General features: G+C 42.5%; 1 protein-coding gene across 1 annotated transcript in view; it reads right to left on the bottom strand.

Moving 5' to 3' along the window:
- DOCK3 (dedicator of cytokinesis 3) overlaps nt 1-18,554 on the bottom strand; it is a 1,331,886-nt gene that overhangs the window by 977,287 nt on the left and 336,045 nt on the right. The window contains exon 2 of the mRNA XM_069206772.1: nt 17,097-17,180. Coding sequence (XP_069062873.1) covers nt 17,097-17,180 — 84 coding nt within the window. The remainder of the gene's footprint in view (nt 1-17,096; nt 17,181-18,554) is intronic.

Below are 18,554 nucleotides of genomic sequence, written 5' to 3'. Positions count from 1 at the left end.
AGCATTGAGAGAGTAGGTAGGAGAGGGGCTGGTTTGAACATTTTTGACAAGGCCACTTTTAGTTCCCACTCCAGCCCTGTCTCCATTAGGAATGTACCATTGTTTTCATGCTGGAGAAAAGCATGGGGCTCCGTGAAGACTATGTTTTATTTATTAGAACATTTCGCCCTCTAGTGACAGAATGTTCTAATAGCCTTAGAGCCTGCCATAGTGGGCTCTCCCGGCAATTAAAGGCCCGCTCCCTTGTTAAAGGCCCTTGCCTTCGGCTTGGCCCTTTAATGCCGGAGCGGGCCTTTAATGGCTGGTAGAGCCTGCTACGGTGGGCTCTAAGACTATATTAGTCTGAGTATCCACTAAAGTGGAGGAACATATTAAACTATTATTCAGCAGTATGGTTTTCCAGCCAGCGGACGAACTAGTACAGCCATTTTATTTAAAAAACGGAGCCATGAAAAGGCCGAAATTGGACAGTCAACCATATTCTTTATATTTCCAAATCCAGAACCATTTTTTATTAGCAGTAGCACCTCTGTTACCATAGGATGGTTGAAAATACATGGCTTGTGTATGCAAACGGTGCATATTTATTGGGAGGACATTAAGGTACATTGTTGGTTGACGTCTTATAGACACATTTTCCTTTTTTGCAAATTGGAAATGGTTTTGTTCATCTTAACTATGCTTATATAAATAATTTCATTGGATTTTGTATGTATACTATGTATCTATTTATGTATTTTAAAATTTCAGATGTCATTCTATTTTAACCTTGATAATATAATTTTAGTATTTTTGCAAGAGGATATTAAATTTGATCATATATTATTTACACTATATAGGTAGTACTTTAGACTTCTCGTAATTAATGATTTTCTTTCTAGGTTATTGTTTTTGATTAACCCCCTTTGGGGGTGTATTCATCCATCCTTACCCTCACCCTCATCTCATTTTTGTTTGACAGTTTCAGTAATGAACAAGGGGGAAGGAAAGGGGCACCTTTATACCCTTGCCTTTGTGAGAGCGTTCCCAGCGAGACCCCGACCCCGGGGCCAAAACAAAGAAACACCCAATAAGGATTCCTGTGTGGTCCCCCATGACATCACACTAGAGTAGGGTAGAACCACAAAAACATTTTTTTTTAAAAGGCAAAAAATGATAAATGTGTTGAGGGCATCTTCTGGGTGTTAGCAGCCAGTGGGAGGTTGTCTGACCACAAGGGATGGATGCAGGGCCTTGCCGCAGGGTGCCAGCATGTCAGCCTGGGAGCCGGCCAAAGTTGTATGTGGTTCTATCCGGCAGGGGCAACGTTTTTTCTGCTCCCTTTGGGCTGGAGAAATCCACTGTCACCGGCCCATGTGGACAGGAAAAAAAGATGCAATCCTCTTTTGTGTACCGGGGGATGAGATCCCCAGGACATAATACCTGCAGTGTTCCCTATGGCATGGATCCCTAAGGCCATTACCTTGTTCAGAGAGGGGGTGCCACACACATGTCTTGTCATCAAAACATAATTAAAAAATGTGAACTGCTGCATTGGACCACAGAGCATGGTGTCCTCGGGGTAAAGAGTTGTCTCCGAGGGGGAACTGACACACCCTATGTCCCCATTTTCATTTTTTTTAAAGCACTGATCCACCAGGTCCTGGACCACCCAGGGGAATTTTATAGAAAGGTTACCCCACCTTTCATTTAAAAAAACGTTTCCATCCTGCTCAAGTACCACCAGACAGCAAAATGGCCAAATCCTTATTTTTTATCATTTTGGTCCATAGCGTATCCTTCTGGGACACAACTACAAGGGCTAAGGAGTAAGGTATCCCTAATCTAACCCATAATGTTTTAAACAGTTTTACGACTTGGGACAAAGCCCTAGAGTTGTGTTATGACTGCTGCACACCTGTTCCTGCTGTGGCCTGCCAATCAGAGAGCTCACTTCAAAAAAAGCTTCCTCAGCCAATTAGAGGGCTTGTGTTTTTTAATTTCTGCCCAACTGTCAATATATCTATAAATTGTGAACCTCAATATCCCTAAAACTACTGAAAGGATTTACACCAAGTCACAAAAAGCACGCTTTCTGCGTTAAGTTCGGGTTTTCTGACAAATATGGTGTAATTTGGTTCAGCTATTTTGCTTGTAGCTCTGACTTGAATTCCCTATGGAAATTACATGGGGAAATTGTGATTTGGTCCTGCCTATTTTCTTGGCCCCCACCTAATGAATCACCACAAAACATATCAAGGAGGAGCTGGGCGGATTACCTTTTTAAAAAAAAAAGTTTTGTGAAGCTTCATCATATGATGCCAACACAGACAACACACACACGCACACTCTCTCTCTCTCTCTCTCTCTCTTTCTCTCCCCCCCCCCCCATCCCTACTGGCAGTCAACAGTAGGAAGTTATAGTTAGTAACTAGTTTCCATAAGAAAAATTATTTTTGTTTTACCAATAACGTTTGCGCCATTTGATGAATCTTCATGAAATTTTCAAAACTGTACTACAATTCAGGTGCAGTTTTGAAGGTTTCAGGGTGATTTGCCAAGTGGGGGCAGAGAAAAAGAGGTGGTCCCAAAACACATTTTCCCTGTGCAGTGTCCCACAGGGATCGTAGACACGACTACAGCCCAAACAATTGGGCAGAATTACACCATACATGGCAGAAAGCTTGCTCTTGATCCAGAAAGTGCCCTTTTTGCAATTTGGTGTAAATCTGTTCAGTAGGTTTGGAATTATTAAAGGGAAAGTAAATGTGTATATCTAGGGTGTGGATCCTCTGCTGCCAGATATCATGCTGAAATCTGAGTGGCTTCCAGCCCTGGCTGAAGTGCTGGCAGTCATCTTGGGACCCAACTGACTCAGAAGAAAAATGTTTTTAAAAAAGGAAGGTAGGAGAGTACTAATAACCTGACACCTTAGGCCTGATTGTGGGATTCCACAGGGACCCCACCGGGGGCCAAAAACCCTTTATTTAAAGATTTTGGCACAAAATCATTGTGGATCTGAAAATACACAGCAATTGTTTTTTAAAAAAAGGCCCACTTCTTCCCGTGCTGCTGCATCACTCTTGCTCATGTCTTCTCCTTGCTTCTTCCCTTGTTTTCACTGCCTTCTCCTTGCTTTTTTCCATGCTTTTAGATGCCTTCTCCTTGCTTTTCCCTCATTTTCACTGCCATCTCCTTGCATTATTTTGTGTGGCTTCTCTTTGCTTTTCCCTCATTTTTACTGGTTTCTCCTTACTTTTTCCCCTGTTTTTGAGTGCCTTCTCTTTGCTTTTCCCTCGTCTTCACTGCTTTTTCCTTACTTTTTACCTGCCTCCCTATGTTTTCCCCCATTTTCACTGCTTTCTCCTTGCTTTTTCCCTGTTTTTTTCCCCTCCGTTTTTTGTGTATGTGCTTCTTGCCTTTTCCTCATTTTCTTTTTGCCTTCTCATAGCTTTTCCCATGTTCTCACTGCTTTCTCTTTGCTTTCTCCCCTCTGTTTTTTGTGTGCCTTTCTTTTCCCTTGTAGCGTGGGGTTGGATGCACACATAGGGTTGAGCGCAGGTGAGGCCCTACGGCCAGCCTACCACCACGCACTGCCAAGGGACGTGTGTGACAGGTTGTCGGAAACATAGAAATTCACTGAAAAACACAATAACTATTACTTGCACTCCCACCATGCACAGTTTTACCATCAATAATTTTACTTCAAAAGTTCCAATGATATTATAAATTTTGTCATATAGGATGCAATTACTGATATAATATGTGAGGTCATTACCAGTGCATGGAGAGGATGCGAGTTATAGTTACCTTAGGCCATGACTTATAGTTACTTCAAATAACTCTAACTATAACAGCTGAATTTCTATGTTTTTGTGTGTGTAAGTTCAGAGCCTAATTATAACGTCCCTGTAACCTTTGGCTTTTTTAAATGCTAATTTATAACTGTAACGTCCCTGTAATTTTTGTTTTTTAAATTCTGTTTCCTAACTATAACATCCCTGTAACCTGTAACCACTAGTTTTTTCAGTGCAAAAAAACTAAGAATACAGAGACATTATAGCCCTACAAGGGGGGCAGTGTGCGCCCTTCCTATCTTTCCAATGCCCCCAAGACCTGGCCCACCCGTGGGCAATACTGGTGAAATTTGTGGGTATTTGTATATTTCACCATAAATTGAAAACAAAAAATGTTTTTAAGCCCTTGGGAGGTCCCTGGGGGACCTCTGGACCACAGCTAGGGGCTTAGGGTGAACTTACCCTGCCCCTTTTTCTTAGCTTTAGGTTTGTTTTTTAGACTTGGTTGGCACCGCGTTTCAAAATGGCTGCCAATACTTCCTGGTTGAAGTGTTGGCAGCCAATCTGATCTCTGCAAGAGATTGGGAGGATTCACAAAGCCTTTGTACTGCTAGACATACAAGTTTGGTTTTATCTCATAAACTACAAAATGGATTTACACAAAATAAGAAAAAGGGCACTTTCTGGACCAAGAGCTACCTTTCTGCCAAATTTGGTGTAATTCTGTTCAGCAGTTCGGGCTCTAGTCATGTCAAAATCTATATAAGAATTAACATGTGAAATGCATTATTTTGACCCCCCCACCTTTTTCTCGGCCCCCACTAGATGGATCACCTGAAACTTTCCATGTACAACAGCATTCTTAGGCCCACCTTTTTTGGGAAAATTTCATGAAGATGCATCAAACGAGACCAAAGATATAGGCAAATCAAAAAACTTTTTTTCTGTGGAAATTGAGGTATTTTTAGTGGACCATAGTCTGTTGTTACTGCCTATTGTATCCTTGTCACATGCACTTTCAATGGGTTTAGAAAATGGCACTTCTTTGTTGTGAGCAAGAGCACGTTAACAAAGCTACATGGCAAGCACCTCCAATGTTGGCATCCTTGCTGGAAATTTGCTTAAGGGTTATGATAGATGGAAAGTGGTGAGTACTGACTCTACGTATGTGCCAATATACCTTCTGGAGTGTGAGAGCTGAATTTTTTTTGATAAATGTTTTGACTTTACGCAATTCTGCTTACAGATTAATGTGTGAATTAATTTAATAATAAAATTGGCCCTCATTACAACATTGGTGGGCGGCAACCGCCGCACGCCAAGTTGTAACCGCTGTGCGGCCGCCAATGCAGCTGCACTCTCGCGGCGCCCATTATGACATCCCCGCTAGGCCGCAACATGGGAGCCGGCTCCAAATGGAGCCTTCGGTGTTGCGGCCGTGCGACGGGTGTAGTTGCACCCGTTGCACTTTTCACTGTCTGCAGAGCAGACAGTGAAAAGCCGCATGGGGCCCTGTCAGGGGGCCCCTGCACTGCCCATGCCAGAAGCATGGGCAGTGCAGGGGCGCCCAGGGGCCCCGTGACTCCCTGTACCGCCAGCCTGTTCCTGGCGGTTCAAACCGCCAGGAAAAGGCTGGCAGTAGGGGGACTCATAATCCCCTGGGCAGCGCTGCTAGCAGCGCTGCCCTGGCGGATTACTACCGCCGGGGCCATTGTGGCAGGAAATGGCCCCGGAGGTGCGACCGCGGCGCTTCCGCCACTGTCGTAATGACCAGGGGAGCACCGCCAGCCTGTTGGCCATGCTTCCGTCATTTCAGCCCTGGCGGTCCTGTAATGCCAGGGTTGAAATGACCCCCATAGTGTTTATGAGAATTGTGACTAACTGAAATGGCCACCATCTTATGTAACGCCTATATTTTGTCCATGCTAACTTAAGCTGTTGCAATTATTTTTCATTTACAAGGGAGTGTGTTTTTTAACTAAAATAAATGGTAGCATTAAATATGTATTTAGTGGCCTCTGCTGGATTGAAGTAGAAGCAGATGCAAGGTCACTGTGCAATGCAAGCTGAATAAAATATTTCTAGTGTTTTCCGTAGTTTGACTGACTTCATTGTTTGTAGTTGTGTTTCTAACTTGTATGTCTTTCCTCGAGGGAAAAGAAATGGTGTGGCAACATATTTTGTCATTGTTTTCCCGTGACGTCGTATGCCGCTGGAGTGAAAACAATGGATCCACAGATGAAGGTGAAGAAGAGGAAATACAGGATACAAAAGTATTAGTTTAGATATCGTCAATGAAATAACAGCAAATAGAAGAGCTTAGAGTAAACTAATTGTATAATTTTGATATCTGTTAATGTTCTGATTGGTCATAACTTTCTCACCTCGTGCTTTATCCAATCATTTTCATTCAACAAGTTTAATTTAATGTTCAGTCACTATAAATGGGGGGGTCATTCTTCTTTGGGATTTTCATGCATCCTGCGTTCTAGAGATTCTATTACTTTATGATCTGTCACTTTGACAGTTCATGTTTCCACATAGTCTATTGACATTCTGGTAGTTTAGTAGTTTATGTCTTTTCAATACAGAACTTATGCTTAGATGGTTTAGTGTATCTTATAGTCCAAATTCTAAACCATCACCCTACCCTTATTCCTGTTCCTGTCCTGATGTTGGTGCCTGATGTTGCTGTCCCACTGACAAAGTAGACGTTGTTGCAGATTACCATAGTGATTTGGTAAATGTTTGAGCTGTGAATTGTTATTTGTCTTTTGTTTTCAGGTACCAGCTGCAAATGTTTATTTACTGCTGCTTATTTTGATAGCACCATAGTCAGATGTTTTCTAAATTTGTGTTACTAAAACCTTTACATGAAACCCAACATGTTAATGCTAATTAGTGGTTGGTGAGGCGTTACCCACATTCTCATGAATTGTCATTGATATTTTTTTCTTGTCATTTGTAAGATGTATTCAATTTCTCTTGCTCAGATTCTGTTGCTGTGGTTTTGTGTAATAACCATTGAGATAATTTTTCTTGATTAAACTTAGATATATCCAGAGTTCGAATCAGACATTATTGTTTCTCTATATGTATCACTTGTGTTTGAGAATTGTTTTTCTGACCTTAGTGTTGTTAATATAGGGAAATAAATCATTAACTTAATAAGCTGATGTGAATATTGATTATCATATGTTATATGTGATATTTTATGAAGTATTTCGAATGGCATTTCTCTAAAACAGATTTGATTTGGTTCATCGACCCAGTGTGTGAAATCCACTATCTAGTCTCTTGTGACTAAAATATAGCTAGGGTTTCTCTGCATCAACAGGAGCATGGCGGTAGCCAGCATTAAGGAGTACGAATATATATATATATATATATATATATATATATATATATATATATATATATATAAATATATTTATATATATATATATATACATATGTATCTAGATATACGTATATCTCAGCAACAAAATTATTTAATGACAGCTGCACTCTCAGGAGGTCAAAAAGAGTAAGTTTATTTAACACAACGCGTTTAGGCTGACTAGCAGCCTTGGTCATGTGTATATATATATATATATATATATATATATATATACATACACATAGATAGATATCGATATATATATTGCTATATATATATATATATATATATATATATATATATATATATATATGTAGCCCCTGGGTGGGCCAGGTCAGGGAGCATGCCAATATCTACTAAAAAAAAGGAGGGGGCACACGGGGCCTCCCTCCAGAAGCTCATTTAGCCCCAGGGGCCACAGATCCCCGTGGCTCGTTTACAATTATAAGGCACTCCCCTCCATTGGTCTCCTTTAGCACCAGGGGCCACTACCTCCCAGGGGCTTTACTTAGTAAAGGAGGGTTACCGCACAGACCTTTCTCCTGGGACTTTAATAGCCCCGAGGACCACCACCTCACCCAGGGCTAGACATTAAAGTAGGAGGCCGTGCGAACCCCGGTGCCCCGGGGATCACCACCTCCCCGGGGCCAGTTTGATAACTTAATGAGGGAGGATGTCATCCAACCCCCCTTCTGGGTCATATAGGCCTTGAAACTGGTCCCACTGGACTTGTTTCCAGTCCAGGGAAGACCTGGCCTTGCAGTTCAGGCAGGAGTGTACCCATGGGGAGCAGGTTCAATAATGATTTGCATATGGCTGGCTACAAACTGGGGTGGCATGGTGAGAAAAAGAACAATGGATTCAACCCAGATATGTGACTGGGGGTGAGTGTTTGAAAAGTTTCAACACTCTGTCTATCATCGTTTTTGCATTTTTAAAGACACCCTAAGTAGCCAGGTTATGCCCAGAAGTGGATCCCTAGCTCGCTGTGCCACTGGATTCAAGCTAGCCTGGCTGATCAGTGGGTGATAACCCAAAACTGGTCACAGTGTGCATGTTTCCAGCCCAGGGAGGACCTGGCCCGGCAGTTCGGGTTGGACTGTTCCCATGAGGAGCAGGGACAAGACTGATTTGCACATGGCTGGCTTAAAACTGGGGTGGCATGATGAGCATAAGAGTGATGAATTCAACCCAGATCTGTGACTGGAAGTGAGCATTTGAAAAGTTTCAACACTCCATCCATTATCCTTTTGTGTTGCTAAAGTAGCCACGGTATGCCCAGATGTGGGTCCCTTCCTTGCTGTACCACTGGATCCAAGCTAGGCTGACTGATGATGGGTAATACCTCAAAACCGGTCCCAGGATGCTTGTTTCTTATCCAGGGAGGGCCTGGCTGATCGGGCTGGGCTGTTCCCATGGGAAGCAGGGTCACAACTGATTTGCAGATGGCTGAGCCCAAACTGGAATGGCATGGTGAGCAAAAGAATGATGGAATCAACCCAGATCTGTGATAGGGGTGAGTGTTTGAAAAGTTTCAACACACAGTCCATCAATTTTTTGTGTTGCTAAAGTCACCTTAAGTGGCCAGGGTGAGCACAGATATGGGTCCCTTGCTTGCTGTGTCACTGGATTCAAGCTAGCCTGGCTAATGGGGGTGATACCTCGAAAGCAGTTCAGGCTGGACTTTTCCCATGGGGAACAGGGTCAAGAATGATTTGCACATGGCTTGCTCCAAACTGGGGTGGCATGGTGAGCAAAAGATCAATGGATTCAACCCAGATCTGTGACGGGGTGAGAGTTTGAAATGTTTCAGCCCTCCGTCCATTATCCTTTTGTGTTGCTAAAGTCACACTAAGTGCCTAGGGTATGTCCAGATGTGGGTCCCATGCTCGCTGTGGCACTGAATTCAAGCGAGGCTGGCTGATGAGGGGTGATATCCCAAAACCAGTCCCAGGATGCTTATTTATGATCCAGGGAGTACCTGGCCTGGCAGTTTGAGTTGGGCTATTCCCACGGGTCAAGACTGATTTGCATATGGCTGGGTCCAAACTGAAGTGGACTGGTGAGCAAAAGGACAATGGATTTTACCTGGATCTGTGACTGGGGGTGAGGGTTTGAAACGTTTCAACAATCCATCCATCATCATTGTGTGTTGCTTTAGAAGAAAAACGTTTGGTCGAAACGTGTAGCCGCTAAGAAGCAAGCCCTTTGTTTTGTGTACCATCCATGAAAAATTAAAGACAAAATTGTTTGGAGTGCCGCGTGGATTTTGTCTTCATTTGCAACATGATTTACGGGTCCTGCGCTAGTAGCAGTGCACCGGCCCCACTTGGTGAAATGCAGGAAGAACAGCACGGTGTGTTGGGTTTGGGCATATTCATAAATATGTGTATATATTTATATATATATATGTGTGTGTGTGTGTAAATACATATATTAATATATTACATAAATAGTCAAGGTACATATACGTGAAATTAGCAATAGAAAATGCATACTTATCTATATGTACTTACCTTAAAAATATTTTGGTAGTCGATATTCTGGCTATGAGGGATTTGCAGCACAAAATTTAAAACTCAGTATTATTATGGTACTATAGAATTGAGGATCTCACACTAGCGAATATTATCTGTAGTGTTTTTCTAGGTGGTGGAGATTTGGTTATACCACCAGATGTTATAATGACATGTCATGTATTATAGTAGTTTGATTCCCCTTTTCCAATTCATGAGTAATTTTTTTTTTTATTTAAATATATATTCGTCTTCCAATAGTTGCATCTGTTTAGCTATTTCAAGTGGCTGTGTTCTGTTTTATTTATTTATGTATTTATGTTATTTTATTATTGATCATGGCACCAGCTGCATGGACAGTGGGGCGCTGTAAGTATAATTTACAGAGCTTTATAATTTTAATTTCCAAATGCATTCCGAGGGAAACTGAGTAATTGAAATCTGGGTTAAAAGAGAGACTTGGGTTAAAAGGGAAGAGAAAACTATGGGTGAGAGAAAAAACTGTAAAGGTGCAGTTTATGAGTACTTCGGAAGAAAAGGAAGTTTGGATTTGTCATGATTTTTCAATGTTGTTCGACAGTCTGTGGATAGGCATTAAAAGCCCATATGAAAATCTCGTTTTTCTTTATTTTTAGGGCCGCTAGTGTCATTCTCACTTTTCTTCCTGTTAGTTTGTTTCTCAATATGGTGCGGTGTTATTCTTGCAGGTAGCATGGAGCTCTGACTATTTCGCCTCGTGTGTATCGTATGCAACCTTGAAGCTGAGATGTGCTTCTAGTGGTAACCGGTGGAATTGCTTTGGGCTCGAGATTGTAAATTTAGGTAGCCCTGCTAAAGTGACTTTGCCACAGTCTATATAGTAACGTACCGAAATGTAAACAGATGGTCAGAAGTCTTCTGTTCGGAAAAAGTAGTGGTGTAAGTGATTTGTAACTGTTTTTGTTACCTTATTGAGATGCTCAATAAAATGTATTGCCTTCATCAATTTCAAGGATTTTGCTACTGAGGCATCTGTAGATGTACGTTCTGAGAAGGGCAGGCAGAGCGTCGAACATTTTTCCATTGATGGGTGAGTGTCTTTAAGACGAAGAACGACAAATGTGATCTTGTTAGGATTCAGTTTCAATGAAAAGGTTGACATTATTCAAGTAATATTTGAGGGAAGTTTCCCAGATTGATTATATTCAAAGGGCAGGGGACCCTGAGATACTGCTGAGTGTCAACAGCATATTAGTGTATTGCTTTGCATATTCCCTTTCCATTGCAGTCAATGGCCCCATGTACACTCAGAAGTGCTAAAATGTACTACCAAACATAGCCACAGCAAGGACGGCCAACTGTTTCTCTAGAGAGCTCGTCCTGATGCAAGCCCAAATATGTCTGCGCCTTACGTCTAGCGCACCTTAGAGTGTTGGGTATTTATCCTTTCTTTCACCCCGATCGAGGCATAATATTTCCTTATTATTATTGGACTTGCATTACCTGAGTTGTATTAGCTGGACTTGAGACTAATAACTTTGTAATGCTGAGATGCAATTTGGTTAAATGGCCAAATAGTAACTGTCTATTTTTATTGATCATTGACCGTATTGACATTGTTAATTCCAGTTCATTTTATGAATTAATCGTGATTTTTCCGGATGTGATGTTTTAAATTATAAAATGTATAACTATTTAATTGTTATGGGCTGTTTGGCTGAAACAATAAAAACTTTAGCCTTGATTAATGCAAACCATCAAGATCTATTAACAAAAATCAAATATAAACATTTGAAAGAGTAACCACATCAGACAAAATTACAAGTGAGGCTTTCCATTGCTGATTACCAGTAGTGAGCATCAAACCAAATGAGATAGTGTTACCAACAGGAATGTCCTAAAAAGCTTTATTAGTATTAAATACCTCCACATGAGTAATGAAATATGACCATATCATCAACTGCACACAGGAACAAGAAATACTTCATCCTAACATATTAGCATTCGGCAATCAGATGTGAATATATATTTTAGCAATTCAAAATTTTTCCACTAAACCTCAGTATTATTTTCTAAATATACAAATAGGTTGACTTTTTCTGAAAATATATTAATTCAAATAAACACTTTTGGTCATTAAATAGCAGCTTGTCTTTTAAATCAAATGCTCAACCTCAAAACTGTCTCATATAACCAGATTTCGCTTCACTGCCCCTGTATTCACTTTTTGCTTCACATCTCCACATATTCTCATCACATGCCAGGATAGACACCACAATGCAAGGCATGCCCTCAATTAGAAAAGATGCCCACAATGTGCTAAGGATGCCCATAATATACTACGGGTAGCCGTTATAATATTAGGAATGGGCACTAATATCACAGGGGTAGGCATGATTATGTAAAGCATAGGTACTCACTCACATTTTCCCAGGGACCACAAAGTTTGGTCTGTGATGTGACCGAGGGCTGCATTGATGCCATCAGGGCAGAGATCAGGGGTTATGGGGGGTGGTAATTGGCAGTAAGGTGGGTGTAGGGGAAGCAAAGCATATACAGCTAGTGTCTAAACTGCACAGTGTGAAGCCAAAAACTTGGGATGAATCCCGGCTTCTCCACTTAACTAAACTGTGTGACTCTAGGGATTTGCTTTAGCCCTCCTTTTTCTTTATTATCACCTAAGAGGATCTCGAAATGCCTGACTTCGTGATGTTTTCAGTACAAAACATTCTCCAGTGTTTGATATTTTAAACTATAATGTTGTTCATTATAATAGAAATCCAGGCCACCCAAAGAGTGCACATAACAGCTGACTTGACTCTTAGGGCCAAATTTATGACATTTTGGTGCAGGCCAGTGAAGCAAGTCATCTTGCTGCACTGCCCTGCATCAAAAGGAAAGGGCAGGAATACGCTGTATCTATGCAATACGGCACATTCCTGTTCCTTCGAACTGCGCTGGGGCTGTTTTGGCTGCTGTTAGAAATTGGGTTTCTGGTTGGCTAGGGTATGCACCTAAGCCAGGCAGAATCCACACTCTGTAGTAAGGAGGAGGGGGTCACACAGCCAGGATAACTCCTGCTCACCCCCTTGGCAGCTTGGCACAAGCAGCCAGGCCTAACCTGGAGGCAATGTGTAAAGTGATGGCACAACACACACAACACATGTGACACAAAATGTACACCACAAACAGAGACACAACACCAAGTTATATAAATATAAGCTGTATTGTACACAACATCATTAGACCAAATACAACATGTCAGTAATACCTTGCTACCCAACGTTACACAGTACTATTTCTCTGCAAAAGCCAGCAGTAGGCATATAAAACATATAGGTAACTGATTATTTGCAACATAAACAGTAGTCAGGAAACATTACTATAAGAAGGCACATGTTATCATAAACATACATCATCATGAATGCATCAGGTCACAATAACCATGTTACCAAAAATGCACATGCCCTAGTAAATGTACCATTCTAAATGGTCATACAAGGAACATCAGGGAACACATGGCAAGTAAACACTCTCATCTTGCATAAGTCAGCATAACCACAATAACATAAATGTCAAGGCCTGACTCAAAATGCTCACATCAGAAGTTACATCTCCCTAGTGCATATGTCCTGCAATGAGAATTGTCCCCAAAAACCACCCTCTACCCAAAGGATGCAGGGAATCTGCACTGGTTCTAGGGGAACTACCGTAATTGCAGGTTCACCATGTCGGGCCCCGGAGCTCCTGGGCGAGTGTGCCTGTAATTAGGGTAAATGGTCATCAGCATTCTGTGGGGGCCCAGTGGGAAAGGGGGACCCACGGCGAGGTCACCACCCCACCCGTTACCCACAAGCATGGAGATGGCCCCCGGCGGGACTGGGGGATCTCCGTCAAGGTTTCCTGCCTGCCTGCGAGCCACCAAGACGATGGGGGGAACAGCGGGAATGGGGGACCTCCATCAAGGTTTCCAACCCACCTGTGAGCCTCAGCAAACCAATAGAAAGGGGGCCTGGCGAGCGTGAGGAACCTCTGGTGAGGGCGCCTCTCCTCCAGGTGATGCGCCCACAACCGACGTGGTGTGCGAGCCTCCTTCTCCCAGGCTGCAGCAGTGAATATACAATGGGAAGAGCTGGCCAGTGCCCGGGGGAGCTCCTCTTAGTATGCCTCGCCCCAGGGGCACCTCCAGGAGGGCGATTGCGCCAGACTTTGCTCTTTAGTGGCCCGGGGGCACCTCCCTGAACGTGCTTCGGATGCGCCTGAATGTCACAGCCCGCCCAGGTCCTGGTGGTGTTTTCTCCATCTGGGAGAAGCAGGGAAGCGCTCTGAAAGCACAATTAAAAATCAAGTGCAGCGCTCCTCACGTGCTAAGTAAATACCACAGAGCGCTCGTCAGGCACTATGCTCCGGCACAGGAGCTTCCAACACAGCGCTGTCCTTGGGCCTAGAAACATTTAGTAGCAGGGTAGCAGGGGCCACAGCACCCAGCCCCTGGGGACACCAGTGGAAGCACAGGGCGGTAGGGTACAACAAGCAGGCCAGCACAAGGGGTTTTCAGTCAGTGGCAGTTCCTCCTAGTGACCCAGCAAGTCACAGGTCAGCACAAAAGCAGCAGTCCAAGGCGATTCCTTGTGAGTCCCTCTAACAGCATTCCGTGCCCAAAAAATGTCTCTTAATGATTCATGGTATCTCCAAACATGGGGAATAGCCCCCTGTACTTATATTCAGTTTTGCACAACACTTACAAAGAGGAGGAGAAGAGGTTCCAACCAGCTCCAACTGGTTCTATGAGGATCCCTTCTCTCCTCCAGCACAGGCTCCAGACATCAGTTGGGGGTAAACAAGCCCTTTGTGTGAGGCCGTGGCACAGCCTTCACAAATGCAGGTGTGCCCGCCTCCCCTCCTCTCAGCCCAGGAACACCATTCAATATGCAGATGCACCTATGTGACACCTCCACCCTCCCTGTGTACTGGCTTTCTGAAAAGCTTGCACAAAGCCAACTGTCAATCTGCCCCAGACGTGGATTGGAGTCAACCTGCAAAACACCAGAGTTATAAGCACACGGAAATTGCCCACTTTCTAGAGAGGCATTCCTATAATAGAAATAAAAAAAACAATCTGCATCAGTAAGCAGCATTACTCACTATCATTACAACAATGCCAAACATGCCTATGTTACCCCTCATAGATCAGAAAATACCACCCAGATATAAGGTAGGGCATTTCTAATGTAATCCTGTGTGAAGGCAGCACTCATAGCAGTTAGAAACCAAAAAGAGTCTTTGTCACTACCAGGATAGGCCACACAACTGGGCACGTCTCGCCTTCTACATACATTGCACCTTGCTTATAGGGCTAGCTAGGGCCTACCTTAGGGGTGACTTACATGTAGTAAAAGGGAAGTTCCAGTCCTGGTAAGTAAATTTAGATGCCAGGTCCCTGTGGCAGTCAACTGTGTGTGCAGGCCCTGCGCCAGCAGGCCTGAGACAGGTTTGAAAGGCTTCTTCTGTGAATGGTGCAACCAGTGATGCAGGCCCACTAGTAGCATTTAATTTACAGGCCCTGGTTATAGGGATACCACTGTACAAGGAACTTACAGATAAATTAAATGTCCCAATCAGGTATAAGCCAATCATACCAAGTTTACAAGGGAGAGCACAATTACTTTAGCACTGATCAGCAGTGATAAAGTCACCAGAGTGAGAACGTCAGCAAAAAGGGTCAGAAAAATTAGGAGGAGGAAGGCAAAAAGTTTGGGAAATGACCCTGTGAAAAGGGCCAGGCCCACAGCTGCCTAACGAAAATGCAGACACCCTTGTACCATGGTACAAGGGTGTCTGCATTGCTTGCAGGATTGTTTTGGTGCAGGAATGGACACCTTCTCTTGCAGACTGCAGCACAAACAGAGAGAGGAAAAAATGAGGAGAAACATATTTCTCCTCACTGCACCTCCCCTGAGGAGAGGTAATGTTTTGGATCTGGGTATGCGTCAAAATCCATGGATGTTGCATTGGAAAACCCACAGCAATGACCTTGGAACACCTCTCAGATGCAGAGTAAGGCAATGCAGTGACTTGCGTTGCCTTGCCTTACTCCATATCTATGAGCCATGCAAAGCCACATAACGTGGCTTTGCATGGCTCATAGATATGGTTGTGAGGTCTGCGCAGTTGCATCACTAAATGTGACACAACTGCAGTGCAAGCCTCTCACAAATATGCCCCTTAGTTCATCATAAGCATTGTTGTCAGGGTTGGGGGGTGAAACTTTCTAAATTCGTGTTTGAAACCAGGTGAAATGGTTGTGCAAGTTAATGAAATACACTTTCAGAATTTTTAACAGAGTCTATCAAACTTTTACACATTTGCTGCAAGATGCTTTTGAAAATGAAAGTATTTCTAAATTTGGGGTGCAGGACACACTAGTTCTTCCTTTCTTTAACTTAAATTAACCTTTAAATAAATACTTGCCTGTTCATTTAACATCCTTTTAACTTGGTTCATCAGCCTAGTGCTTCTGTTGACCAGGGGCTGCATGTAAATGTCAGGAGAGCCACAGGAGAGCCACATGCGCCCTAGGGCCCTACTTTGAGTATCACTGATGTAAACAGTGTTTCAAATATGGAAAAGGGTGTTCTCTATTATGCTGGGAGACCATGATTGGTGTCAAAAAGTTTCACCGTAATGCCAGGATCCCGATTTTCCAAGAAATGGCCACTATCATACCAGGAGTAGATGCCACTATGACAGCAATGACTACTTATACCAAGGGTAACACCAGGTGACATTCACAGGCACACTCACATACAGACATAAAAACACGCAGATGTACAAGCACACTCATCCCCAAAGTCCAATGAGTAAGTTACATGTCTCTACTCCTGCACAGGACTCTGCTGTTTTTGGCTACTGAGTTGCTACCTAGCCCGGATACTTTCATTTGCGCTCCTCTAGTATAACACTGTTCTATTTACTACTGGCACTACCGTTTTTCTAGAGCTGCTCTCATACAAAGTGTGACTAACTTTGTAACAGCCTACAGCATAACCTATCACCGTTGTTTTGAATAAATCCCAAACTAACGGTGTAGAATTGAATGGCAATAAAAGGGAGACAGCGTCCACTCTTCCTGACCTCCGAATAAGTTCCATGTTCGTAAACTACTTAGAGAGTGGGGGAAAGCTACTGACAGCTTGTGAACTACTCATTGGATACCCCCAGGTTATACAATGTATGGACATCAAAACGCTATAAGAGTGTCCTGATGTTGGATGACTGTTCAATTCATATATTTAGGCTAGGCCATGTGTAGTAAATGGGAATAAAAGCTCATAATTGGGATTCATGTTTTATTTCACATCTTCAGAGTCCATGCTAGATGTGGTGGGCTCATTCGCTATGACAATTGCAAGAATAGCCACAAGCCTGGCAGCAAATTACACTCACCTTCAAACTTTTCCAGGATGTGAACTGTCTCTCCAATTTCCAAGACCAATCCTTGTGGAAGGCATCCCCTGTAACTGCATATCACTGGAAAAGAAACAAAATATACACATTTTAACAATGTCCCTGTTAATTGCTGCCTCTCAAGAATGAACGTTCTGAAGATGAGATCAGGTCAACTCATTCAACCACCAAACCTTTTTGTTCCCTGCATTGCCCTCCCGATGTCCATGTCTACGCATTCGCCCCACCGTTCGCAACACAGTTCACCAGCACTGAATCACGCCACAGCATATTTGTAGGAGATCAAAGGTCTACAAAAGGCACCAACCGGGTTTTGTGCTGGGTTTTCCATACCTATTTGCCTACTATCTGCAGTACCCAAGAACCAGAGTCATCTCAATTTATTGTGACATCATACGGTTGGTAACTTTTTTATTTCTCATTCACTACTGCGGACCTGCTGAACATTGCAGGTTTACAAGTTGGTGAGTTAGCCATTAGCAGCCACTGCTATTGACCCACTTATGTGCACTATGAACAAAACATACCCTTTAAACAACTGGGGATATTACGTGCAAATGCATCCTATAGCTTAATTTATTAACCACACATATGTACCCGCAATATTAGTCAGGATCCCAAAGCATCCTTTCTCACATTACAATGTCCCCTTACAACGCTAGTGAACAAGCTAAAGGATAAGGTCTGTGCCTGATGAGATATCATCTACATTTTGATGTATTTTCGTGGGGGAAGGAAGAAGAGTATTCAATTGAAATCTGTATATGTAGGAGACCTTTACAGCTGTGAATAATGTGTGTTTGGAAAAGACAGAAAGAAAATTTTAGAAGTATTGCATTTTTTATTTTTCCCTTGTCTCACAGAGTCTACAAATGCGGCACTTACAAACCTATATATATATATATATATATATATATATATATATATATATATATATATATGTATATTTATGTGTATATAAGTGTATAAATATATACATATGTGTGTGTTTGTGTGTGTGTGTGTGTATATATACATATATATATATATATACGTATATATATATATATAATTACTGGCAAAACAAACAAATGCTGGTCTATGGTAAAAAAATAAAAGTCCTAAATCTACCTATCTATCTATCTATGGGACAGTCTGGAAATGTGCACACAGGACAGGTGAACAGCGTGTAGCAATCTGTGAGGCATGTTGGAGGAAGATTTATTGAACACATGTAAGACACCCTTGTGAATAGTACTCCCTTCCACCAATTACTGCAAAAAGACATTCAGCCAGATTGGATCCTAATTTAATATACTGACCCAGGAGCACATATGTGAATACAAAAGAAATCCATTACAGTACAGTGGACGTATTGGGCATATCACCAAATTGTGTCATGGGTCAGTGTGGCCGTTGAACACGATAGGAGGATAAATGGGCACATTTTACAGTGCG

The sequence above is a fragment of the Pleurodeles waltl genome, chromosome 9 (assembly GCF_031143425.1).
Source record: "Pleurodeles waltl isolate 20211129_DDA chromosome 9, aPleWal1.hap1.20221129, whole genome shotgun sequence".
Lineage (NCBI taxonomy): Eukaryota > Metazoa > Chordata > Amphibia > Caudata > Salamandridae > Pleurodeles > Pleurodeles waltl.
This window is presented reverse-complemented; position numbering and strand designations above follow the sequence as displayed.